General features: G+C 42.7%; 1 protein-coding gene across 2 annotated transcripts in view; it reads right to left on the bottom strand.

Annotated features, from left to right (window-relative positions):
- The window catches only part of LOC124722935 (glutamate receptor-interacting protein 2), a 454066-nt gene that overhangs the window by 167943 nt on the left and 258241 nt on the right, over positions 1-27882 (bottom strand). For both annotated transcript variants that reach the window (XM_047248095.1, XM_047248096.1), the window contains exon 6: positions 26567-26707. In XM_047248095.1, coding sequence (XP_047104051.1) covers positions 26567-26707 — 141 coding nt within the window. The remainder of the gene's footprint in view (positions 1-26566; positions 26708-27882) is intronic.

The following is a 27882-nucleotide window of genomic DNA, read 5'->3' as shown; positions in this document are numbered from 1 at the left end:
ATCAACTTCCTCTCGACACTGCTTCCTGGCAATTTCTGCTCCTTATCATGCCTTTCAGCCTCTATCAATACCAACAATTGCCATTCAGGGTTTCCAGTGCCCCTGCTCTCTTTCAACGATTCTTGGAACAATTATTGCTCACTGTCCCTGGGTGTATAAATCATCAGGATGACACTGTTGTCACTAGCTCCACCACTGACGAACATCTTGAAAATCTCCACTCACTTTTTCATGTCTTACAGACTGCCGGTCTTAAATGTAATCTTCAGAAATCAAAATTTTTTCAGGCATCTATCACATTCTTGGGGTTTCAACTCTCTCGGGATGGTATTTGTCCGCTTCAGCAAACTGTCGCTGTGATCGATGCCCTTCCTCGCCCTACATCTGTTAAGGAACTGCAGGCCACCTTGGGGAAAATAGCATACTATCACAAGTTTTTACCATCTGCTGCTTCGGTGGCTCAGCCGTTGCATCACCTGTTGCATAAAAATGTGCCTTTTCACTGGTCCGCGTCATGCGATGCGGCTTTCCAGAAATTGAAGACTATGCTGAAACAGGCCCCATGCCAGTCAAATAACACCTATGGACGTTAGCAATCTACAGACCACCTCCATCAAGACCTGTATAAAAAATTCTAATGGGGGAAAAGTGTTGTGACTCGCCAATCTTCAAAGTGCCGCCGCACATTTACGTGTGTCCTCTACATGCGGCACTGTCTGCAAGCCATGTAGCAGCAGCGCCACCTAAGCAATCAGCCAGCCAGCGGCCGCTAGACTTGGACTCAGTTATGATTTGACTGTTAAAGTGTACAGACGTCTTACTCTGTTTACTTGATCTGTGACTTTCATATATTGCATCTTCCTTGAAATATATTTGTTCAACTTGAAGTTATTACAATAATACAAATCAGCTTCAGTTCAAGCTCACTGGTGTAGCCTGCAATAACGCATTAGACAGTAATCTGGATTTGTGATTGCGGGGCGGGTGGGAGACAGTGTTAGTGAGCTCGTGAATCCCTGCAACTCATGTTAATCGCATTAGTGCACTGCCACTGCCAGTTGAATCCAATGTTACCAGACAGAGGTAGGGTTCCTGCAGCATGGAATATATTGTCATTTTTAAGTCTAAATCAAACACTGGGCATTTTTGTATTAATTTCGAGTATAAGACACACCTGAATTTTGGAGACAATTTTTCGAAGAAAAGAGTGTGTCACATAGTCTGTAAAATATGGTAGCTCCCATGATTGTAGGATATTGGAAAACTAATAAAGTAAGCAGAAAGATCACAATTTTTTTATAAAATCAAATGAATAACATCACTTAAAAATACAAATTTCCCTTGACTAATTATGATGATTGCATTAGTGTTAGCAGTTCATGGATGGATATGGAACCAGGAACTTTTCCTTAATGGGTTGGCTTGAGAGTTTCAATGATATGGATCATTGGACCATAAGTGCAACCACATTGGAAGAATATCTGAGGAGAGACCAGACTAAAATATGGTTCCTGAAAAGGAATGACAGTATTTTCAATGACTGTAGGGGCAACAGTCTGGATGCTTTGCTGATCTGGCCCTATAACATAAGCCAACATGGCCTTCCAATTTGATGCTGAGGTATCTTACAAATCTGTCGTTTGCACTGTTCCCATATTTGTGGTCGACCATAGTAACGCGGAGAATCTTTTTGGTTTCGATGCCTTTCGAGTTTTTGGGTTCTCCATAGATGACTCTGTCGATATCGTCTCTGATGCTATTCCTTATGCTCAACTGGATTCCTTGTCGATGACATTTTCGTCCCTTTCTTCTCCTGGATTAGGCCATGCAAACGACTTTGAAGCTCATATCACGCTCAAACCCACTGCTCAGCCTAAGTTTTTTCGGGCTAGGCCCATTCCTGTGACCCTTTGTGATCAGGTCAAATGGGAGCTGGATCATCTCACTGCTCCAGGGGTCTTGCTTCCTGCCACTTCCAGTGAGTGGTCCTCTCCTGCCATTGTCATTGCTAAGCCAAATGGTGATATTCATCTCTGTGGCGATTTCAAAGCCACTGTGAATGCTCAGTGCCTTATCGACACTTACCCTATGCCTCGACCTGAAGAATTGTTCAGTAAACTTGCTGGAGGCTAGTATTTTTCTAAAATTGACCTGTCAGAAGCTTATCATCAACTTCCTCTCGACACTGCTTCCTGGCAATTTCTGCTCCTTATCATGCCTTTCAGCCTCTATCGATACCAATAATTGCCATTCAGGGTTTCCAGTGCCTCTGCTCTCTTTCAACGATTCTTGGAACAATTATTGCTCACTGTACCTGGGTGTATAAATCATCAGGATGACACTGTTGTCACTAGCTCCACCACTGACGAACATCTTCAAAATCTCCACTCACTTTTTCATGTCTTACAGACTGCCGGTCTTAAATGTAATCTTCAGAAATCAAAATTTTTTCAGGCATCTATCACATTCTTGGGGTTTCAACTCTCTCGGGATGGTATTTGTCCGCTTCAGCAAACTGTCGCTGTGATCGATGCCCTTCCTCGCCCTACATCTGTTAAGGAACTGCAGGCCACCTTGGGGAAAATAGCATACTATCACAAGTTTTTACCATCTGCTGCTTCGGTGGCTCAGCCGTTGCATCACCTGTTGCATAAAAATGTGCCTTTTCACTGGTCCGCGTCATGCGATGCGGCTTTCCAGAAATTGAAGACTATGCTGAAACAGGCCCCATGCCAGTCAAATAACACCTATGGACGTTAGCAATCTACAGACCACCTCCATCAAGACCTGTATAAAAAATTCTAATGGGGGAAAAGTGTTGTGACTCGCCAATCTTCAAAGTGCCGCCGCACATTTACGTGTGTCCTCTACATGCGGCACTGTCTGCAAGCCATGTAGCAGCAGCGCCACCTAAGCAATCAGCCAGCCAGCGGCCGCTAGACTTGGACTCAGTTATGATTTGACTGTTAAAGTGTACAGACGTCTTACTCTGTTTACTTGATTTGTGACTTTCATATATTGCATCTTCCTTGAAATATATTTGTTCAACTTGAAGTTATTACAATAATACAAATCAGCTTCAGTTCAAGCTCACTGGTGTAGCCTGCAATAACGCATTAGACAGTAATCTGGATTTGTGATTTCGGGGCGGGTGGGAGACAGTGTTAGTGAGCTCGTTAATCCCTGCAACTCATGTTAATCGCATTAGTGCACTGCCACTGCCAGTTGAATCCAATGTTACCAGACAGAGGTAGGGTTCCTGCAGCATGGAATATATTGTCATTTTTAAGTCTAAATCAAACACTGGGCATTTTTGTATTAATTTCGAGTATAAGACACACCTGAATTTTGGAGACAATTTTTCGAAGAAAAGAGTGTGTCACATAGTCTGTAAAATATGGTAGCTCCCATGATTGTAGGATATTGGAAAACTAATAAAGTAAGCAGAAAGATCACAATTTTTTTATAAAATCAAATGAATAACATCACTTAAAAATACAAATTTCCCTTGACTAATTATGATGATTGCATTAGTGTTAGCAGTTCATGGATGGATATGGAACCAGGAACTTTTCCTTAATGGGTTGGCTTGAGAGTTTCAATGATATGGATCATTGGACCATAAGTGCAACCACATTGGAAGAATATCTGAGGAGAGACCAGACTAAAATATGGTTCCTGAAAAGGAATGACAGTATTTTCAATGACTGTAGGGGCAACAGTCTGGATGCTTTGCTGATCTGGCCCTATAACATAAGCCAACATGGCCTTCCAATTTGATGCTGAGGTATCTTACAAATCTGTCGTTTGCACTGTTCCCATATTTGTGGTCGACCATAGTAACGCGGAGAATCTTTTTGGTTTCGATGCCTTTCGAGTTTTTGGGTTCTCCATAGATGACTCTGTCGATATCGTCTCTGATGCTATTCCTTATGCTCAACTGGATTCCTTGTCGATGACATTTTCGTCCCTTTCTTCTCCTGGATTAGGCCATGCAAACGACTTTGAAGCTCATATCACGCTCAAACCCACTGCTCAGCCTAAGTTTTTTCGGGCTAGGCCCATTCCTGTGACCCTTTGTGATCAGGTCAAATGGGAGCTGGATCATCTCACTGCTCCAGGGGTCTTGCTTCCTGCCACTTCCAGTGAGTGGTCCTCTCCTGCCATTGTCATTGCTAAGCCAAATGGTGATATTCATCTCTGTGGCGATTTCAAAGCCACTGTGAATGCTCAGTGCCTTATCGACACTTACCCTATGCCTCGACCTGAAGAATTGTTCAGTAAACTTGCTGGAGGCTAGTATTTTTCTAAAATTGACCTGTCAGAAGCTTATCATCAACTTCCTCTCGACACTGCTTCCTGGCAATTTCTGCTCCTTATCATGCCTTTCAGCCTCTATCGATACCAATAATTGCCATTCAGGGTTTCCAGTGCCTCTGCTCTCTTTCAACGATTCTTGGAACAATTATTGCTCACTGTACCTGGGTGTATAAATCATCAGGATGACACTGTTGTCACTAGCTCCACCACTGACGAACATCTTCAAAATCTCCACTCACTTTTTCATGTCTTACAGACTGCCGGTCTTAAATGTAATCTTCAGAAATCAAAATTTTTTCAGGCATCTATCACATTCTTGGGGTTTCAACTCTCTCGGGATGGTATTTGTCCGCTTCAGCAAACTGTCGCTGTGATCGATGCCCTTCCTCGCCCTACATCTGTTAAGGAACTGCAGGCCACCTTGGGGAAAATAGCATACTATCACAAGTTTTTACCATCTGCTGCTTCGGTGGCTCAGCCGTTGCATCACCTGTTGCATAAAAATGTGCCTTTTCACTGGTCCGCGTCATGCGATGCGGCTTTCCAGAAATTGAAGACTATGCTGAAACAGGCCCCATGCCAGTCAAATAACACCTATGGACGTTAGCAATCTACAGACCACCTCCATCAAGACCTGTATAAAAAATTCTAATGGGGGAAAAGTGTTGTGACTCGCCAATCTTCAAAGTGCCGCCGCACATTTACGTGTGTCCTCTACATGCGGCACTGTCTGCAAGCCATGTAGCAGCAGCGCCACCTAAGCAATCAGCCAGCCAGCGGCCGCTAGACTTGGACTCAGTTATGATTTGACTGTTAAAGTGTACAGACGTCTTACTCTGTTTACTTGATCTGTGACTTTCATATATTGCATCTTCCTTGAAATATATTTGTTCAACTTGAAGTTATTACAATAATACAAATCAGCTTCAGTTCAAGCTCACTGGTGTAGCCTGCAATAACGCATTAGACAGTAATCTGGATTTGTGATTTCGGGGCGGGTGGGAGACAGTGTTAGTGAGCTCGTTAATCCCTGCAACTCATGTTAATCGCATTAGTGCACTGCCACTGCCAGTTGAATCCAATGTTACCAGACAGAGGTAGGGTTCCTGCAGCATGGAATATATTGTCATTTTTAAGTCTAAATCAAACACTGGGCATTTTTGTATTAATTTCGAGTATAAGACACACCTGAATTTTGGAGACAATTTTTCGAAGAAAAGAGTGTGTCACATAGTCTGTAAAATATGGTAGCTCCCATGATTGTAGGATATTGGAAAACTAATAAAGTAAGCAGAAAGATCACAATTTTTTTATAAAATCAAATGAATAACATCACTTAAAAATACAAATTTCCCTTGACTAATTATGATGATTGCATTAGTGTTAGCAGTTCATGGATGGATATGGAACCAGGAACTTTTCCTTAATGGGTTGGCTTGAGAGTTTCAATGATATGGATCATTGGACCATAAGTGCAACCACATTGGAAGAATATCTGAGGAGAGACCAGACTAAAATATGGTTCCTGAAAAGGAATGACAGTATTTTCAATGACTGTAGGGGCAACAGTCTGGATGCTTTGCTGATCTGGCCCTATAACATAAGCCAACATGGCCTTCCAATTTGATGCTGAGGTATCTTACAAATCTGTCGTTTGCACTGTTCCCATATTTGTGGTCGACCATAGTAACGCGGAGAATCTTTTTGGTTTCGATGCCTTTCGAGTTTTTGGGTTCTCCATAGATGACTCTGTCGATATCGTCTCTGATGCTATTCCTTATGCTCAACTGGATTCCTTGTCGATGACATTTTCGTCCCTTTCTTCTCCTGGATTAGGCCATGCAAACGACTTTGAAGCTCATATCACGCTCAAACCCACTGCTCAGCCTAAGTTTTTTCGGGCTAGGCCCATTCCTGTGACCCTTTGTGATCAGGTCAAATGGGAGCTGGATCATCTCACTGCTCCAGGGGTCTTGCTTCCTGCCACTTCCAGTGAGTGGTCCTCTCCTGCCATTGTCATTGCTAAGCCAAATGGTGATATTCATCTCTGTGGCGATTTCAAAGCCACTGTGAATGCTCAGTGCCTTATCGACACTTACCCTATGCCTCGACCTGAAGAATTGTTCAGTAAACTTGCTGGAGGCTAGTATTTTTCTAAAATTGACCTGTCAGAAGCTTATCATCAACTTCCTCTCGACACTGCTTCCTGGCAATTTCTGCTCCATATCATGCCTTTCAGCCTCTATCGATACCAATAATTGCCATTCAGGGTTTCCAGTGCCTCTGCTCTCTTTCAACGATTCTTGGAACAATTATTGCTCACTGTACCTGGGTGTATAAATCATCAGGATGACACTGTTGTCACTAGCTCCACCACTGACGAACATCTTCAAAATCTCCACTCACTTTTTCATGTCTTACAGACTGCCGGTCTTAAATGTAATCTTCAGAAATCAAAATTTTTTCAGGCATCTATCACATTCTTGGGGTTTCAACTCTCTCGGGATGGTATTTGTCCGCTTCAGCAAACTGTCGCTGTGATCGATGCCCTTCCTCGCCCTACATCTGTTAAGGAACTGCAGGCCACCTTGGGGAAAATAGCATACTATCACAAGTTTTTACCATCTGCTGCTTCGGTGGCTCAGCCGTTGCATCACCTGTTGCATAAAAATGTGCCTTTTCACTGGTCCGCGTCATGCGATGCGGCTTTCCAGAAATTGAAGACTATGCTGAAACAGGCCCCATGCCAGTCAAATAACACCTATGGACGTTAGCAATCTACAGACCACCTCCATCAAGACCTGTATAAAAAATTCTAATGGGGGAAAAGTGTTGTGACTCGCCAATCTTCAAAGTGCCGCCGCACATTTACGTGTGTCCTCTACATGCGGCACTGTCTGCAAGCCATGTAGCAGCAGCGCCACCTAAGCAATCAGCCAGCCAGCGGCCGCTAGACTTGGACTCAGTTATGATTTGACTGTTAAAGTGTACAGACGTCTTACTCTGTTTACTTGATCTGTGACTTTCATATATTGCATCTTCCTTGAAATATATTTGTTCAACTTGAAGTTATTACAATAATACAAATCAGCTTCAGTTCAAGCTCACTGGTGTAGCCTGCAATAACGCATTAGACAGTAATCTGGATTTGTGATTTCGGGGCGGGTGGGAGACAGTGTTAGTGAGCTCGTTAATCCCTGCAACTCATGTTAATCGCATTAGTGCACTGCCACTGCCAGTTGAATCCAATGTTACCAGACAGAGGTAGGGTTCCTGCAGCATGGAATATATTGTCATTTTTAAGTCTAAATCAAACACTGGGCATTTTTGTATTAATTTCGAGTATAAGACACACCTGAATTTTGGAGACAATTTTTCGAAGAAAAGAGTGTGTCACATAGTCTGTAAAATATGGTAGCTCCCATGATTGTAGGATATTGGAAAACTAATAAAGTAAGCAGAAAGATCACAATTTTTTTATAAAATCAAATGAATAACATCACTTAAAAATACAAATTTCCCTTGACTAATTATGATGATTGCATTAGTGTTAGCAGTTCATGGATGGATATGGAACCAGGAACTTTTCCTTAATGGGTTGGCTTGAGAGTTTCAATGATATGGATCATTGGACCATAAGTGCAACCACATTGGAAGAATATCTGAGGAGAGACCAGACTAAAATATGGTTCCTGAAAAGGAATGACAGTATTTTCAATGACTGTAGGGGCAACAGTCTGGATGCTTTGCTGATCTGGCCCTATAACATAAGCCAACATGGCCTTCCAATTTGATGCTGAGGTATCTTACAAATCTGTCGTTTGCACTGTTCCCATATTTGTGGTCGACCATAGTAACGCGGAGAATCTTTTTGGTTTCGATGCCTTTCGAGTTTTTGGGTTCTCCATAGATGACTCTGTCGATATCGTCTCTGATGCTATTCCTTATGCTCAACTGGATTCCTTGTCGATGACATTTTCGTCCCTTTCTTCTCCTGGATTAGGCCATGCAAACGACTTTGAAGCTCATATCACGCTCAAACCCACTGCTCAGCCTAAGTTTTTTCGGGCTAGGCCCATTCCTGTGACCCTTTGTGATCAGGTCAAATGGGAGCTGGATCATCTCACTGCTCCAGGGGTCTTGCTTCCTGCCACTTCCAGTGAGTGGTCCTCTCCTGCCATTGTCATTGCTAAGCCAAATGGTGATATTCATCTCTGTGGCGATTTCAAAGCCACTGTGAATGCTCAGTGCCTTATCGACACTTACCCTATGCCTCGACCTGAAGAATTGTTCAGTAAACTTGCTGGAGGCTAGTATTTTTCTAAAATTGACCTGTCAGAAGCTTATCATCAACTTCCTCTCGACACTGCTTCCTGGCAATTTCTGCTCCTTATCATGCCTTTCAGCCTCTATCGATACCAATAATTGCCATTCAGGGTTTCCAGTGCCTCTGCTCTCTTTCAACGATTCTTGGAACAATTATTGCTCACTGTACCTGGGTGTATAAATCATCAGGATGACACTGTTGTCACTAGCTCCACCACTGACGAACATCTTCAAAATCTCCACTCACTTTTTCATGTCTTACAGACTGCCGGTCTTAAATGTAATCTTCAGAAATCAAAATTTTTTCAGGCATCTATCACATTCTTGGGGTTTCAACTCTCTCGGGATGGTATTTGTCCGCTTCAGCAAACTGTCGCTGTGATCGATGCCCTTCCTCGCCCTACATCTGTTAAGGAACTGCAGGCCACCTTGGGGAAAATAGCATACTATCACAAGTTTTTACCATCTGCTGCTTCGGTGGCTCAGCCGTTGCATCGCCTGTTGCATAAAAATGTGCCTTTTCACTGGTCCGCGTCATGCGATGCGGCTTTCCAGAAATTGAAGACTATGCTGAAACAGGCCCCGTGCCAGTCAAATAACACCTATGGACGTTAGCAATCTACAGACCACCTCCATCAAGACCTGTATAAAAAATTCTAAGGGGGGAAAAGTGTTGTGACTCGCCAATCTTCAAAGTGCCGCTGCACATTTACGTGTGTCCTCTACATGCGGCACTGTCTGCAAGCCATGTAGCAGCAGCGCCACCTAAGCGATCAGCCAGCCAGCGGCCGCTAGACTTGGACTCAGTTACGATTTGATTGTTAAAGTGTATAGACGTCTTACTCTGTTTACTTGATCTGTGACTTTCATATATTGCATCTTCCTTGAAATATATTTGTTCAACTTGAAGTTATTACAATAACACAAATCAGCTTCAGTTCAAGCTCACTGGTGTAGCCTGCAATAATGCATTAGACAGTAATCTGGATTTGTGATTGTGGGGCGGGTGGGAGACAGTGTTAGTGAGCTCGTGAATTCATGCAACTCATGTTAATCGCATAAGTGCACTGCCACTGCCAGTTGAATCCAATGTTACCAGACAGAGGTAGGGTTCCTGCAGCATGGAATATATTGTCATTTTTAAGCCTAAATCAAACACTGGGCATTTTTGTATTAATTTCGAGTATAAGACACACCTGAATTTTGGAGACAATTTTTCGAAGAAAAGAGTGTGTCACATAGTCTGTAAAATATGGTAGCTCCCATGATTGTAGGATATTGGAAAACTAATAAAGTAAGCAGAAAGATCACAATTTTTTTATAAAATCAAATGAATAACATCACTTAAAAATACAAATTTCCCTTGACTAATTATGATGATTGCATTAGTGTTGGCAGTTCATGGATGGATATGGAACCAGGAACTTTTCCTTAATGGGTTGGCTTGAGAGTTTCAATGATATGGATCATTGGACCATAGGTGCAACCACATTGGAAGAATATCTGAGGAGAGACCAGACTAAAATATGGTTCCTGAAAAGGAATGACAGTATTTTCAATGACTGTAGGGGCAACAGTCTGGATGCTTTGCTGATCTGGCCATGTAACATAAGCCAACATGGCCTTCCTATGTTGGTACTGTAAATGGCTAAAATCGTGGGGAAATGATAGTTGTTACATATGTCAAGGACATGCAGTTGACTGTATGGTTTAGTGACGATTGAGACTATGAGGAATTTGTTATCAAAAAATATGTTGTAAGTCTTATTCCCATTTATGAATTTCAGATAAGCTGGAAGTCATTTTTGATTGGGGGGGGGGGGGGGGGGGGACAAGATCCAGATGGCATGGATTCTGAAGCAGCCATTTGTGAATGTTGTGCTCGATAATGTGTTTCGCCATTGGGTGATCAACTTTTACTGATCTTACACATATTTTGGCAGTAACAATTCATTAAGGTGGGCAGCTGGTTAGTACTAATGTACACATAAAAGGCTGTGTGAAAGTTGTAAGGTATGACTTGTTTCACCAGCTGACCAGACTCCGATAGGGCAGGATATGCCTGATATAGAACTGAAACAGGTTGTGTATAGCACCTGGCTCTTCATCAGTAACATGACCCATGTGGCAAGGCTTTAGTAGTAGATGTGGCATAATGATCAAGCAAGATATTTTGTAGATTGGGAATGCAGTGTATTACCACTCTGGGATGGGTGGGAAGGGCTGTGGGTAGAATAATTTTTCATTTCCAGGAACAACAATAGGCAGTCAAAGACCTGGTGAAGGATGTGGTTAAGTTGTTCCATGTATAGTACCCAAAATCTGACATGGCTAGGAAATACTGGCTAACAGACTGAGGGTGTTGATGGTGAGTCACTGAAAACCACACAAGACAACAACAGTGATGGACAAACAACAAGAAAACATGACAGAATGACAAATCTGGAGTGTAAACCATATCAAGAGCCTGTATGTAGCAATATCTGAAACCAAGCAACATTGCTCAGAAGAGACGATATGAGAGCACAGTTGGAACATAACTGAGGTCCAGCCCCCATGCTGCTAACTTTATAGCACAGCTACAGGAGCCAACAGGCTGGCACATGAGTCCTGGCCTATGTCTAGTGCTGAAGCAGTGATAGCAACACTTGCAAACATTAGGAGCATAACCTAGCAGCTGTCATCTAGTTCCAGGCATTCTGGTGAGCTTTCGAACTTGTCAGATTGGGATCAGATTCCCCCCCCCTCCCAAATGGGTGCATAGGGTCTGAAGCACCCTGTATGTCATTTCAGAAGGTGAACCAGCCGCACAATTGGTGATTTGGTGGAGATGCCTGACAGCTGGGAGAAGGAACATGGGATGTCAGACAACGCACTGGAGACTGGCGATGTGGGAGATGACTATTGAGGTTATGCATGCTGCAGTATGTGCTCAACCACCAAACCTATATCCATGGGAACCTCCAATGGGGTGCCCTGGAGTGCAAATTGTACCTGTGCAGTTGGGGGGGTTTGCAAGGGGGCCATTACTAGTCTGAGTGACCCACTGATGGTGGCGCAGTCAGTAGGTGGTGACAGGGTTGGTTGGTGTACTGACACTCCAAACCTCATAGAATATCAATCAGCACAAGGTCCCGTCAATGGCTACTCACCACTGTAGCCAGCATCCATGAAGGTTTTTCTCCATAGGAACATGTGCAGATAACAGAACCTGATGGGCATTGTCCAATGTGGTGGAGCCAGGTTCTGAGGACTGTTATGACAGGAAGTGGAGGAGAGTACATGGCTGTTGCCCATTAAGGAGCGCTGCCGGGCTGTGGTTATGGACAGGGTTGGTGCTGTAGGTGCTCAGGAACATCATGAGCACCGATGTGGAGGAAGATTTGCCCATCACTTTCAACACTTGTAGCTATTATTTACATACCATCTGCTCCACTTCACCATTGGAGGATGGGTCAAACAGTGAGCTAAACAGATTTTAATTCCACTGGTATTGCAGAACTGTTGAAAGGCTGTTGCCATGAACTGGGGCTGGTTGTCAGACAGGAGGGTGTATGGAAGCCCTTTGGTGATGAGAATCTGGGTAAGTGCATTGAGTGTGGTGGTTGTAGTGGCAGATGCCATGCTAACCACATGGAGTAGCTGGAATAAGAATCTACAACAATGAGCCATATGGAGCCCAGAAAGGGACCAATCCACTCCAGATGACTGCAGTTGCAGGAATGATATGGAATGGACCAAGGGGTTAAAGAATAAGGAGAAGCAACCTGATGGTGGGTGCATGCAGAACAGCTGCCCTACATGACCACCATCTCTTTGTTCAGACCTGACCAGTAGGCATGTTGTCTGGCAAGAACTTTCATCTGTGACATGCCACAATGCTCACAATGGGAGAGTTCCAAGATATGAGGATATAAGGTAGTCAGAATGACAATGTGGTGGGAATTTGCATCTGCATTCAGCAGGACAGCAGGAGAATGTCAGAGACAACAGACAAATGATGATCAAGGTGAGCCCAGGCCTGGAGTTCTGAATCAGCAGATTTGAAAAAATAAATGGGCAAGCCATTGAACACCTTCCAAGGCGTGTTTTCATTTTATGTCAATGTTGAAACAAGATACCTCCTGTTGGTCAAATGCTAAGTCTTGTCCTGAGAGTTGACAAGGGAGTGCATCCACATTTGCATGTTGTTTGTTAGGATTGTACTTAATGGTGTAACTGTAAGAACTAAGGAAAAGAGTCAAATGCTGGAGCCTTTGAGTCATTCACTCTAGAAGCTGAGAGTATGGTCCAAAGAGTGCTACCTGTCATTTTTAGGCAGCAATGAGGGCAAACCCAATTGCAAAGAGGTACACATGGAATTTCTTAATGGCAATGATGATTGCCAAAGCCTCTTTCTCGATCTGTGAGTAGTTTCTTTGAGCATGTGTCGGTCTTTGATGCACTGATGATGAGTTGCTAAGTACCATCATTGTTATGGAACACAAGCACTTCACTAATGCCATAGGGGAAATGTCAGCAGCCAAAACAAGGGGATGTGATGGAGGAAAGGACATAAGGTAGAGTGCCAAGACTATCATGTCCTTCAGCTGGGTGAAAGCATGTTCACAGACAGCCCACAACTGGAAATTAATGCCCTTCTTCCACAACTGGTTGAGTGGGTGCATAATGTTTGCTGTTTGTGGAAGGAACTTCACTTTACCCAAAAAGACCTTCAGTTTCTTTAGTTTCTGAGGTCATAGGAGAGAGTCAATAGCTGAGATGTTGTGATCAGTGGGATGAGTCTCATTTTTGTTGAATAAGTGTCCAAAGTATTCCACTTGCTCCTGAAGGAACTGAAATTTTTGTAGGCAGCACTTGCATATGGTATCATGCAACATAGTAAAGAGGGTGCAGAGGTTATGCTGGTGGTCTTGGTGGTAACTATTATGTCACCTAGGTAATTGGTACAAGAGGAAATGGACACGGTTAACTGTCCTAGGTATCTCTGGAAGATTTCCAGAGTAGAAGTAATTCCAAAGGGCAAACGTTTGTGTTTGTACAAGCCAAAGGGTGTATTGATGAGCATAAAGCATTGCGATTCCTCATGTGGGGGTCTGTAATTAAGCATTGGCAAGGTTTATCTCAGAAAAATATTCACTGCTAACAAGTTTTGTAAGAAGATCCTCTGGATATGGTATGGGGTAGGTTTCCTCATGTGTCTGGCACTGGCTGTTGACCCAAAATCTCCACATAGCCAGAGGGAGCTATTTTGTTTCTTAACCTCCCCAGGGGCACGGCCCAAGCAGTAGTTTTGACATGTTCAGTTACCCCTGCTTCATAAAGGCAATCAAGTTCAAGCTTGACTGCTGTCTGTAGGGAGTCTGGAAGTGAACATGCCAAAAAGAAATGGGGCACTGCATCAGGATGTAGAGAAATATGCACCTTAAAATCGGTGGCACATCCCTGGCCAAGTTTGAACGGAGACATGAAAGATGCAAAAAGTCATCAAATTCCTGGAAGGGAACCATGTTCAAGGTGAACTGAACTTCATCCATGATGGAGAACCAAAACAGTGAGAAAGAATCTATGCTAAAAATGTTGCCAGGCGAGTGACTATTGACAACAAACAGCTTTATTGGCCATGTAACCTTCTTGTACACTGCTGTATTTGTGAACTGACCTCTGAGGGGAATTGAGCTGTCACAATATGCAACCAGCTTGTGGAGGTTGGGCCAATGCTGGGAAACACAGACAAGCATATGTTGAGAGGTTCACCAGGGAAACCATTGGTCCTGTGACTGCTTGGAAACAAACATCCTGATGTGCTATCATGAGGTCAATAAGCAATTTGTGGTAGGAGGATTGCCCTGGAGAACAATGGCCTGGAGTTCATGCAATGTCTCTCAATGCAAGTATGGAGTGGGGTTCGACTGTCCTGATGTTTAGTGGCAAACATTTTGGAGATGCCAACCCTTTCCACAATGGGTGCAGTGTGCCTAGTGATCTGGACAGTCTGTATGGTTGTGCATTGTGAAACAGTCAGGACAAGATGGGAGACCCCCACTGCATACGCTGATTTAGTGTAACTGGCTGCTCAGAGGTCACTGACATGTCCAAAAGTGATGAATCACAGCACCACCATCAATAAAAGGACTTATGAGAATTTTGTCCCCTTGGTGGTGATTGAACCACTGCCACCTTTGGCAAGCCACAAAGTGTTTATTTGCTGCCTGCACAATCTTGAAAGAGTCTGTGATTTTTAAAATGTCTCCAAGGAAGGGTTGTTCAGCTTGAGGGCTGAAATGTGTGCTTCTAGACTGGGGGCCAACTGGACCAGCACATCTCAAATCAAGGTATCCACATATAAGATTTCGCAAGATGGATCTGTGCAAGTGAAATCACAACATTTACTCATCCCCTGCAAATCCATCACCCACGAGCAGTATGACTGATCCGATTACTTGTGGTATTGATGGACCTCAAGGCATGATGGAACCACATGGGAAGGAGGATGCTGCATCCTGGGATGTATGCCCTTCTGCAATGCAACCAGATCTTCCAGTTTGGACTGATGATGCCAATGTCACCACAGGTAACACCAAAGTTGCCACACTGTTCCCCTATGCCAATCATGAGTCCAAAAACAGAATGGGACATGTAACATGCTTAGTCAGTCTTTAGAAAGCCACATGGCTCCAAGCCAGCAGTTCTAGTTGCAAAGACAGTTCTGATTATAGCTCCACTTCAACAGGTTACCTCCAGGTTCAGCGAGCAGCCAAGCTGTGGTAATCAGGAAGCCATCGATCACCCATACAACTCATATCCTTCACAAGTTTTGTTTCGGACTTTGCATCTAAGTGATCATTTCACTCTCTTAGTTCAGACCTTATGTAACCACCTGGATAATCCCACATGTTACTATGCCTCTGCCAGGATTTGGACAAGTGTTTCCAGTTGGATTGGATCCACTTAGTGGATTAAAAATGACAGCTAGTTTACCAGCCAGCTGGATTATCACTTTTCAGTGGTTTCCCACATTCAGATAGGTGAATATTGGGCTAGTACCCAAGTCCTATCTCAATTTGTAAATATTTAGAAAATGTTGGCATACATTCACATGGATAATACTAAACACAGACAGTTTGGGGCACATATATTTTGCTCAGGGGATAAAAGGATGGTGACAGGAAAAACATCCAGCCACCACTTAAATTAACCATTCCAAATTCAGTAAGAACCATGCTGACACCATCTAGAAGTGGGACCAAGGCACAAGAAAAAGAAGAAGAGTATGGGCTTTGCATCTAAGAGACCCTTTAAGTCTCTAAGGTATGACTTCCTGTGGAAAATGATCATTTGACTCTATAGTCTGTACCTCATATCTACATGATAATCAATGGGCTAGTGTAGTTCACATTCAGACTCTTGACATTGTTGTGTTGATTTTAATGAGACTGTCATTGGTAGTTATGTAGCCACCTTCAGAGAAACTGGCAATTTAGGGCATGCAATACGGCACTTGGTGTCTACTGTCACAACGAAATAGTGATGAGGATATTTGACCATGAGTATCATCACAACAAATTGGAGATGAGGATGTCTGACCATGTGTACCATTGCAACAAAATGGTAATGAGGATTTTCCAACATGAGTGATAATTTACATTTTCAATTGTGGCAACTTCATTCAGTGCATCTTTTCAACTGTTCTCAGTGAATTTTGGTGTTCCTACCACTTCTTTGCTTATATTCTGATCAGACAGTATTATGTTTCCACACAGCAACTCCAGACCTGGACATCTCAACAGAGTTACTGCTCTTGTTGCAAAACATGCAACAGACACAGGCGTTTATTTTGGTCAAATTGTCCCAGCCAGACACTAACTCAACCCAAGCAAAGACACTACCACCTCTGCTGTTTCCAAATTTCAATAAGATATTAGAGTCATGGCTGAATGATAGTGCCAGGTTTGAACAGCACTTTATGGTCCATGATATTACAGGCGACACACGACAGAAAGCCATTTTAGTTGCACACACTGGTGGTTACGTATCTAGACTTATTCAACAACTTAACATAGAGGTAGATCCTAGTGAACTAACATACACTCAGCTGAATAACAAGCTGCAGATTACTTTGATTCACATATACATGTAGCAGCTGTTGAACATAAAATTTTCAGCTGTACAAAGAAAAGTGGACAAAGTTATCATGAGTGGACAGTCCAACTATAGGAACTTATGTGGGCATGTGAATTCCAGTGTCTCAGTGACAAGAGTAATCAATCATATCAAATTCATTAGCGTGGGACAGGATTTCAGTTTATTCACTGGATGACTGTCTGAAAAATGGTGCAGTGAAGATGAACAAGCCCTCATTAGATGCTGGTTTACCTCTCATCTGTGCTTTTGAACAAGCAATGACATTGTCTGTGGGGTTGTAGAACACACACCCCTACCCTCAACTGTATTTCAGATTAGTAAAAAATACTGAAACATGGAATTGTCTCACTATCCAGTGCACTGATGGGCTGGATATAACCATCTTCCCTCAGGACACAACAGGAAAACAGGAGCCCAATAGGTTACTCTCTTATTTTAAGTGTTTTATAGCTCACCAGCATGAAAATTGTTATTTTTGAAAAGCAGAGTGTAATTACTAACACAAGAGAGGCCACAAGGCAAAAATGTGTAATTCTGCACATCAGATGAAAGTGAATGGTAAAAGTTTTACTAATGAAAAAGAAAAATTTTTAGGTTCATTTCACAATGGCTTACAGGTTCATGCAATTTTATCATGCAAACATTTAAATTTACAAGTGTGAATCAATGTCACTCTTGCTAATTTCCATATTGATAAGGGTTCATCTTCAAAGATTCTCAATTTGCAAACTTACCAGTGGTTAGGCTCACCACATCTCCAACTGTTCCACAGTAAGTTTTTTTTGTAAATGTGTCAATGGTTAGGCTCACCACAGCTGTGACTGTTCCATAGTAAGTTTACCAGGTACAGTAATACTTGCACAGTAACCTGCAGCCAGTTTGATGCTAATGTATTGAACAAGGAGACCACTGTCACAGCAAAGTTGGTGGTCAAATCACAGGATGCTAGTAATATCCTGCATCTCTAACTATTCAGCAAGTTGGGTCTGCGAGTACACAACACAGACAGTTAGGTGCAGGTGCCATACCCCACATGCACCTTATGGACCTCATACACAATTCCCAAACTCTCTTTGATGGCACAACAACTTGTGTCACGGGACTACGAAGTGCATATTACACTGAAGCCATCAGCAGTAAATGTACCCTTTGCCTTCAAGGATAAACATTCCTTGGAACCGAAACATGTCCAGGACAAAGGATCAACATACCACAGCACAGCTCAAGATTATCAATGTCCTATGGAACTCCTACACAGTTGACTCTAAAGGACACAGCTGTCCATTGTCAAGGCAATTGATGACAGGGATCCACAGCCTGTCACATGTCCACATAAACTCAAACTAAATAAAAAGGTGTTTGTCACCATATTCATCTAGGGCAGATGAAGATGGGTCCCTGCTCAAAGTGTCAAACTATTGGGTCACTCTATGGTTGAAGCTCAGATGGCCAATCAGGCCCATGCCAGGAAACACCTCAGTCAGATATGTCCACAACAGGGATTCAGTAGTTTATCATTCAGGAGGATGGTGGTTCAATTCCATCTCCGGCCATTCTGATTTAGGTTTTCCGTGATTTCCCTAAATCCTTTCAGGCAAATGATGGGATGGTTTCATTAAAGGAGCATGGCCGATTTCCTTCCCCATCCTTCCCTAAGCTGAGCTTGTGCTCCATCTCTATTGACCTCGTTGTCAATGGGACGTTACACACTAATCTCCTCCTCCTCCTCCTTATCCTCAGTAGTTTATGACTAAAATGCTGCCAATTTTTCTGTTTCAGATCTGCTCGGTCTGTGACACCATCCAGGTGAGCCACAGCATCCACATCCAGACTCTTCCTGACCTGAGGATCACATCAGCAGAAGACTAGTATCGTCAAGTTTACCTCCATGCCCGGGTGAGCAGGGGTGCAGTATTCTGGGGTACATGCCCTCCACCCTCCTGGAATACAGCAGGTCTGCTGGATTGCCTACTCAGACAACGTGTTTATTGCCTGTATTGCCTGGCTTGTGAAAGGCTCCATTTGGATCAGTGGCACCAACAATATCACAGGTGGCACCAAAGTTGGCACACTATTCCATTATGCCCATGGCAAGTCCAAGAAAAGAGTGAGACATGTAACCTTCCACTCGACCAGTATTTAGGAAGCCACATGGCTTCTAGCCAACAGTTCTGGTTGCACAGGCAGTTCTGGCTAGAGCTCCACTTCAGCAAGTTACTTCTAAGTTCATTGAGCATCTAAGCCATGGTCATCAAGAAGCCATTGATCGACCATCCAGCTCTCCCCCTCCACAACTTTAGTTTTGGACTTTGCATCCAAGTGATCCTTTAACTTACTTAATTTGGATTTTGTGTCTAAGAGATGCTTTAACTCTCTTAGGTTTGACATTATGTCAAAGTGGTCATTTGACTCTACTCTTTGGACCTTGCATCTATGCTATAATTAATGTTCACATTCACATTCTTCAGAACAGTTGAATGGCACACACTGTGACTTTAACAAATGTATTGATTTTAGTGTGACTGCCATTGGTAGTTGTATAGCCACCTTTGAAGAAACTGGTAATTTATGGGATGTAATACACCACTTGGTGATTGCCATCACAACAGAATGGCAACGAAGATATTTAATTGTGAGCACCATCGCGACAAATTGGTGCCAATAATCCTTGACTATGAATACTGTTGCAACATGGATTCTGCTGGATAATGAAGTGGACTGTTCTTACTGTTGTTTGTGTGGTGTCACCGCCAGACACCACACTTGCTAGGAGGTGGCCTTTAAATTGGCCGCAGTCCGTTAGTATACGTCGGACCCGCGTGTCGCCACTATCAGTGATTGCAGGCTGAGCGCCGCCACACGGCAGGTCCAGTCTAGAGAGACTTCCTAGCACTCACCCCAGTTGTACAGCCGACTTTGCTAGTGATGGTCCACTGTCTACATATACTCTCATTTGCAGAGACGACAGTTTGGCATAGCCTTCAGCTACATCATTTGCTACGACCTAGCAAGGTGCCATATTCAGTTACTATGAATGTATTCTGAACAGATAATACTGTGAATCACATACCGTCAAGAGCGACATTCGTCATTAATGGATTAAAATTAAGTATCAAACTAATTACGTCCGCTTTCTGAATTCTAATTCCTTGTCATGTTCCAGACCTCACATCAGTATAGTCCTTCCCTCCTCACACCAGCCTGCGTGAGCTAAAACGCGTGCATTTCAGCCTCCATTCATAACATGGTGTTGGCTCTTCTGCCAACACAACATTGGTGATGAGGATGGGATGGTTGCTCGCTGGCTGTGTTGCTCTACGGTCGCCGTTATTGCACCTTGATGTCTTTGCTACATCCGCTGCATCAGGTTCTTGTGCCGCGGCAGACACCTGCTTTTGCCCCAGGTGACGTTGTTTACTACCGCGACTATCGAGGTTCATGGCATTGGCTTGAAGGGCATATTCTTCGTTGCCTTGGACATGTTATGTATCTGGTTTTGGGGGCCTCTGGTGAGGTGTGCCGGCATCTCAATCAGATGCTCCTCTGTCGTCGCACGGGATCTGCTACTCGCCGTCTGCTTTCAGTGATGGTGCCGTCCGGTCAGCACCCCAGGAACCCATCTACTGGCTTGCCTCAGCCCCAGGAGTTAACGACAATGCCTTCCATTTTGCCCCACGGCAACGCGCTGCTGCCGCCGCCACCGCCGCCGCCTGTTCTCCCACCGGCAACTCCCGCAGTGGACGCATCACTGTAGCTGCTGGGTGCCCCCCTGGGTCATGCGCTGCCGATCGCTCCCCGTGACCAATTGTCCTCCGACATGGAACTCTTGCCCGTTCCAGACCATATGTCGTCTTCGCCCGTCGGGTGCCCCGGCTCGATGGAGGTCGACCCTTCGGCCCCTCCTGTCTCTCTACGGGCGCATACACCGCATGTTGGCGTGCACCCTGGACTAGGTTGTCAGGTGTTCCCTAGCTCCCTGTGGTCCGAATAACAGGGTGCGGGTGGCACAGCCTCGCCTGTTGTTAGGCACCCCCGCCTCGTCGCATACGTCAACATGGGGTCCTCCCCACAGAGGGCGGAGGCCTTATACCACAACTGTCCGCCGATTTGCGAGGGAGGAATGTGGTGTTACCACCAGACACCACACTTGCTAGGTGGTAGCCTTTAAATCGACCAAAGTCCGTTAGCATATGTCGGACCCACGTGTCGCCACTATCAGTGATTGCAGGCCGAGCGCCACCACATGGCAGGTCTAGTCTAGAGAGACTTCCTAGCACTCGCCCCAGTTGTACAGCCGACTTTGCTAGCGATGGTTCACTGTCTACATACATTCTCATTTGCAGAGACGACAGTTTAGCATAGCCTTCAGCTATGTCATTTGCTACAACCTAGCAAGGCGCAATATTCAGTTACTATGAATGTATTCTGAACAGATAATATTGTGAATCACGTACCGTCAAGAGCGACGTTCATCATTAATGGATTAAAGTTAAGTATCAAACTAATTACGTCTGCTTTCTGAATTCTAATTCCTTGTCATGTTCCAGACCTCACGTCAGTATAGTCCTTCCCTCCTCACGCCAGCCTGCGTGAGCTAAAACATGTGCATTTCGGCCTCCATTCGTAACACGGTCTTGGCTCTTCTGTCAACACAACAGTTCAAGTTGACCGTGCCTATGTGTGAGATTGCTAGAGTGAAATTAGGCTTTGGTGCCTATGGACTGGTATGCTTGTTCAGCCACAAAGTACCTAACGTCAAAATCAACAATTTACTTGTGACTCAGGACAATTATTTTATTGCACTGTGAACTTATTGACTTTTGTTTCATGTTTCAGTGTACTTATAGACATGTAATTAACAACTGTTGCCAGAGAAGAGTCAGCCAAATAAGAAATACAACAGAGGAGCATTTTATTGGGTGACGTACAGTGGTGTTTGCCACATACACCATGCTCTATGTGTCAGTTCCTTGTTCAAAGGCTGACACCAGGCATTCAGCATACTGCCCAAGAGGCAGCCACACAGCACCTATAGACACCAACCAATGACTGCATGACAGACATGCCCTTCGCCTGGCACAGGCAGTGCCACTATCAAAGAGTATAGGAGTCTGCTGCATCAGCCTCTCTAGTGATACTACAGTGTTAATATGGACTTGCCAACAGATTTGGATTATTCTGGATTGCACATTGGATTTTCCTGAACTCGTGTTCCACTGACACCCATTGAAGTTAAATAAATGATATTTATCTAACTGTTGTTGTGTCTTTCATTCCCTGCTTTCTGCCTAGAACTCACGAATCACTACAGGATACAACACATACAGTCCTATTAGGTTCATAGATAGTATTTTATACTATTTACAAACAGTGCATAGAAATCTTCAGATGCCATTGATGAAGACTGTTCAGAGATGAAATTGACGAGAACTGTACAAACCCAAAGCTAAATTCAGAATAAATGTAGGAAAGAAATTATGAGTTCATGAACTTGTATGACAGTCTGTGTTGCTCTTAAATGATAAATTAAAATGAGCAAAGCCTTGAACAATTACGCTGCAGTGCACTCTTTTAAAATACAGGTATTTGCAACACATAGGCATTTATGATAGCAATTACAATAAACTGTTGTATGTACAAGTATGTCTTTGATGCAGGTTTGACAGGTCTGATAGGTTAGTGGCAGAGGAAGTTATAAATCAAGACATTTGGCTGGTTGTTATGAGATTTGGCTTGTGTATGTTACAGTGCAATAAGGATAATGAATGAAGGGGAACTGGCATGAGACTGCTGTGCCCTCAGTGGATGGGTGTGACCATATTTACCCAAGTACAAAATGATACTGAGGAAAACAACACTTCCCCCCATGTTTTTAAGAGTCTCATTGAAAAATTTTTATTTTTAACATAATCTGTCCAATCAAAATTACAAACTGTTTTGTGGATATAAGGCATCTCCTTAAAAAATTTAACATTATACCTATTCTAAAATTATGCCATTTATTGGTTTCTACATTCTGATAACAAAAGGAGAAATAAAATAAACAAAAAGAAACAATTTACTTTAATTTTTATTTTTGCTTTTTTTTTGCGTACTATCTCTGTGGTATCAATACTTTTAATCATTGGCACCATCATCACCATTCTCTGGTAATCCATGAAGGAAAGTGGGATTACAGCCAGACATGTAGTACTTGAATAATGATAAAACCAATGTATTTGAATGTACCATCATTTATTCTTTCTAATACATGCTTAGTACATGCTACCAGTTTCAACACCACATGATATCTCCAGGCCCTGAACATAACCTGCCATACACAACCATTTTCATATGCAATGAACAGAATGGTATGAATTCTGAGATTGTTGTTGCCATGGAAGGTACAGAATCCATTTCATTTTGGCCCACTGCATATGATCCTGTTCAGTACACATTGTCATCATTGTCTTCATCACTGGTACCACCATCTTTGCTTGTAAGCATACTGGCATTTCTTCCTTTGTGACACTCCTCCCACAGTATGTGGGAGCATATGGAATAAGTTAAGAGAAATGTGAGTGGCTCGAAGACTTCTTAAATAACAGAAACCAGTATGTTGTTCTCGATGGTGAGTGTTCATTAGAGACAGGGGTATTGTGAGGAGTGCCCCAGTGAATTGTGATAGCACCGATGTTTTTATCTATATACATAAATGATTTGGCTGACAGGGTGGGCAGCAGTCTGCAGTTGCTTGCTGATGATGCAATGGTGTACAGTAAGGTGTCAAAGTTGAGTGACTGCACAAAGATACAAAGTGACTTAAACAAAATTTCCAGTTGGTGTGATGAATGGCAGCTAGCCCTAAATGTGGAGAAATGTAAGTTAATGCGGAGGAGTAGAAAGGTCAAACCTGTAATGTTTGGATACAGTATTACTAGTGTTCTACTTGACACAGTCAAGTCATTTAAATTTCTGGACATAATATTGCAAGTCGATATGAGGTGGAATGGGCATGTGAACTGTGAGAACTGTTGTAGGGAAAGCAAATGGTCACCTTTGGTTTTTTGGGGGAATTTTAGGAAAGGGGAGACAACATATAGGATGCTGATCAGACTGATTCTTGAGTACTGCTCGAGGGTTTGGGATCCCTACTTGGTCGGATTGAAGGAAGACATCAAAGCAGTTCAGAGGCAAGCTGCTAGATTTGTTACCAGTAGGTTTGAACAACATGTAAGTGTTGCAGAGATGCTTCAGGAACTAAAATGGGAATCCCTGGAAGGACGGGAATGTTCTTTTTGAGAAACACTAGTGAGAAAATTTAAAGAACACATTTGAAGCTGACTGCTGAATGATTCTACTGTCGCCAACCCACATTGCACATAAGGACCATGAAGATAAGAAATGAGAAATTAGGGCTCATACAGAGGCATACAGACAGCCTTTTTTTGCTCACTCTATTTGCAAGTGGAACAGGAAAGGAAATGACAATCAGTGGTACAGGGTACCCTCTGTCACACACACTATGGTGGGTTGCAGAGTATCTATGTAGACGTAGATCTTCTCAGACATCAATAGCATTGGATACACAGCACTTGTTGAATCTTTTCATAAGAGAATCACTTGAGATTCTGCCCCAGCATTAAGGATCCACTGGCCGAGCATGGGTACTGAGGGTTTCTTTAACTCTGCCCCCCTCAGTACGGGCATGGTCTCCTTGAAGAAATCAGTCACTATAAAGCTGTTGCAGGGGAACCTTGAAAGGTCTACTCACAACAACATCTATTGCTTGAAGTTGTGAAGTCATGCCACCAGGAATTATGACCAGACCTGCATTGTTCTTTGCTATCAGATCCTTAATTTTCTCCGTGAGGTGTCCCCTGAAAGAATCTGACACCATCATTGTCCTTCTGTAAAGCACAGAACATGGTATTCTGTTTCAAACAACCTTCAACCAATCTAGCCTTAGGTCAGCTGACATCCACCCATTTGCTTGGCATCTAGAGATAAGCCCTGCAGGCAGTTTTTATTTCAGTATCATTTTCCTGTGAAGGATCACATGTGGGGAGAGCTTTCTTCCATCTGCTAGGCACCCAGTGTTATTGTTATCCTGGCCATTTCATTGCTAGAAGTCCTTACAGGAACACTTTTAATGCCATTTACATCAACAGTAACATCTGATAGCATATACAAATAAACAGCACTGATCAATATTGCCCATATGACCTAGCAAACAGTTGGGCTGTTTCCTAGGAGTGATTATATGACGCTCATATGCCAAATAGTTTTTTGTCACACACTGTGGGAAACTGCTGGGCTAGCATAGTTCTGCACTGTAATGTAAACTCCACCCTTTTTATCATCCTCATTCACCAACCAAAACCTGCTCTGAATTTCACAATGCATACAGTTGGAAATGCTTCTTCATCTCCAGTGCTTTCATTCATATAATTTATCAAGTAATCACAAAGCCTTCATTGTGTTTCTCTTGCACATGCTGAACAAGCTGCTGCCCCAAATTGTGAGAGCTTCACTGCTTTGCTACCATGAAAGTTCGGCATGTGGAACTGGTGTTCTTTAATTTAATCTTCATATGACACCACTGATGAACATTCACTTCTGCAATTTCATTGATACACTACATTAAAGATCTTTCCAAAATGCACCATTTTTAGTATGGTTTTGATGTGCTAAACTGGCAGGAAGTGCTACTTTGGTATATAAAACCCATAACTAATCAATTACACAACATAAAAGCAATGAGCTTAGCAACAGTAGTTATATCTGTGGCACACATGCTTGCTAATATGATACCACTTTTAAAAGTATATTACTCATTTTGAAGCTTAAGTATTGTAGCAGCTAGCAAAGCATATTTTGCCACTTATTTATGGGAGCATACTCTTGCCTGGCTTTATGAGGCTGATAGGAACTGATTACAGACCTTTCCAGCTACTGGAATCCAGACCATGGTACAATTTAAAATTTTTTACACAAAAACATGCTTAAGGTGAAAGAAGTGAGGAGTGTATTTAATCAGCAGAAATGCAAGACCAATTATCCGTTAATAATCACACACACAAAATAAAAGATGACAGGTACTGAAGACATGTTAAAAAAATGACAGATAATATTCACTTTTAATTGCCTCATTATCAATGGATACTGAAATTAACTACCATGTTCTCATATAAAATATCATGTGAGTCTGTCAAGTGGTGCAGCATTCACATAAAATACTGCTACTTGACAAGACAGAGGTTAAATACACAGCTTAAAAATTGTGGTTTAAGTTTTGTGTCAGTTTCCAAAAACACTGAATGGAATGCCAGGATAGTCTTTGAGAGTGATCCTGTATGATTTTCCCCTACATCCTTTCTGAGCTGAAAATAAGAAAGACATAGGTCCTACTGCCGGACCAATATGGAGAAAAACTTAAATAAAACTAATATGACACAAATATAGGAACATACTGCCTACACAAAACTTAGTAACAATGTAGTGTTGATGTTTCATATGAATTCAGTGAGATAATAAAGTCAACATAATTATGTTGCTGTTGAAACCACTGTTGATTCAATGAGTGATGATTTTCAACAAATTGATCAGAGAACATCTTACTTCCTTTTTCAATTCATACTGAAAGTAGTAGGAAATATTAATGAAATGGGAAGTCGGACTTTAAAAACACAATATCTGAGTAATAAATTGTCACGTTTATGACACATGCCAAATAATAATATGAAAATATGTAAGAGCAGTGAAGTATTACACACCAAAGTCCACAAAAATTCACCTGATTCATGATTGCTTGCCTCATTTTGCTGTCGACGTGCACGTGAATACTGTTTACTTTGATGACGGAAATCGAGAGTACTGAAAGAAGAGGAGCAGGGACTAATTGTTGGCACTATAGCAGTTCTTGCCTCTGGGGTCCCTGAAAGCATGTCCATGAAGCATGAACATCACAAAAGCGATAAACAAACAGCAAAACATTTCATAGACGTACATGACACAGTAATTATTGGTAAACTCTTCGGGTTTGCTGTCAGATCCAATAATCAACATGACTCAATATTTTTGTGAAAAAACAATCTGCAATCATCAGAAGAATGCTGCTGTTGCTGAGACCTACTGAAAAATGAAGCCAAGCCATGGCTACATAGGCACACAGCGTATCTGGTCCCCACCACCGTTCCTGCCTCCAAGACTGGGCTGATGGTGCTGCACCTGGTGGAACACCAGTATCAATGATGTATAGCACTCAAGGACTATCTTCAAACACTCAAGTGAGCTGCACCATAAAAATGTGTTTTGATGTGAGATAGTGCAAGATTCTACACTATGTCTTACTAAGAGGAAAATCCTTATCTTTATTAATCAAATTATCCGCCAACCTAATTTCAATTGCCTTTTTATAAACTCTGTTCAAAAATCCAGATGTACTGGCAACTATCAGAGTCTCATTAAATTTCATCCTGTGTCCCTTATGTAAAGAATGTTCTGCTACTGCCGACTTTTCTGGTTTTTGTAGCCTCATGTGACGACGATGTTCCATGCCCTGTCCCAAACTCTGTGAATTAAATGGCTGATGTAAGCCTTCCCCTGTTGACATGACACTTTGTTTATTCCAGGCTTCCTAAGTCCCAAATCATCTTTTACAGAGCTGAGCAGTGTCTGAATCTTGAAATGTGGGTGGAATAAACTCTTAATTTTAAGACTCTTTGAAAGTCTTCCAATCTTGAATAACTTGCCCCCAGCCTAAGGATAAAGGCCACAGAAATACACTGAAGCAACAAAGAAACTGGTTTAGGCATGCATATTCAAATACAGAGATATGTAAACAGGCAGGCTACGGCGCAGCAGGTGGCAATGCCTCTATGAGCTGACTGTCTGGCGCAGTTGTCAGATTGTGTTCTGCTGCTACAATGGCAGATTATCAATACTTAACTGAGTTTGAATGTGGTGTTATAGTCAGTGCATGAGTGATGGCATACAACATCTCCGAGGTAGCAATGACGTGAGGATTTTCTTATATGACGGTTTCATGAGTGTACCGTGAATATCGGAAATCTGGTAAAATATCAAATCTCTGACATCGCTGTGGCTGGA

This window comes from Schistocerca piceifrons, chromosome X (assembly GCF_021461385.2).
Source record: "Schistocerca piceifrons isolate TAMUIC-IGC-003096 chromosome X, iqSchPice1.1, whole genome shotgun sequence".
In the NCBI taxonomy this organism is placed as follows: domain Eukaryota; kingdom Metazoa; phylum Arthropoda; class Insecta; order Orthoptera; family Acrididae; genus Schistocerca; species Schistocerca piceifrons.
The sequence above is the reverse complement of the archived record's forward strand: the minus strand, read 5'-3'. Positions and strand labels throughout refer to the sequence as shown.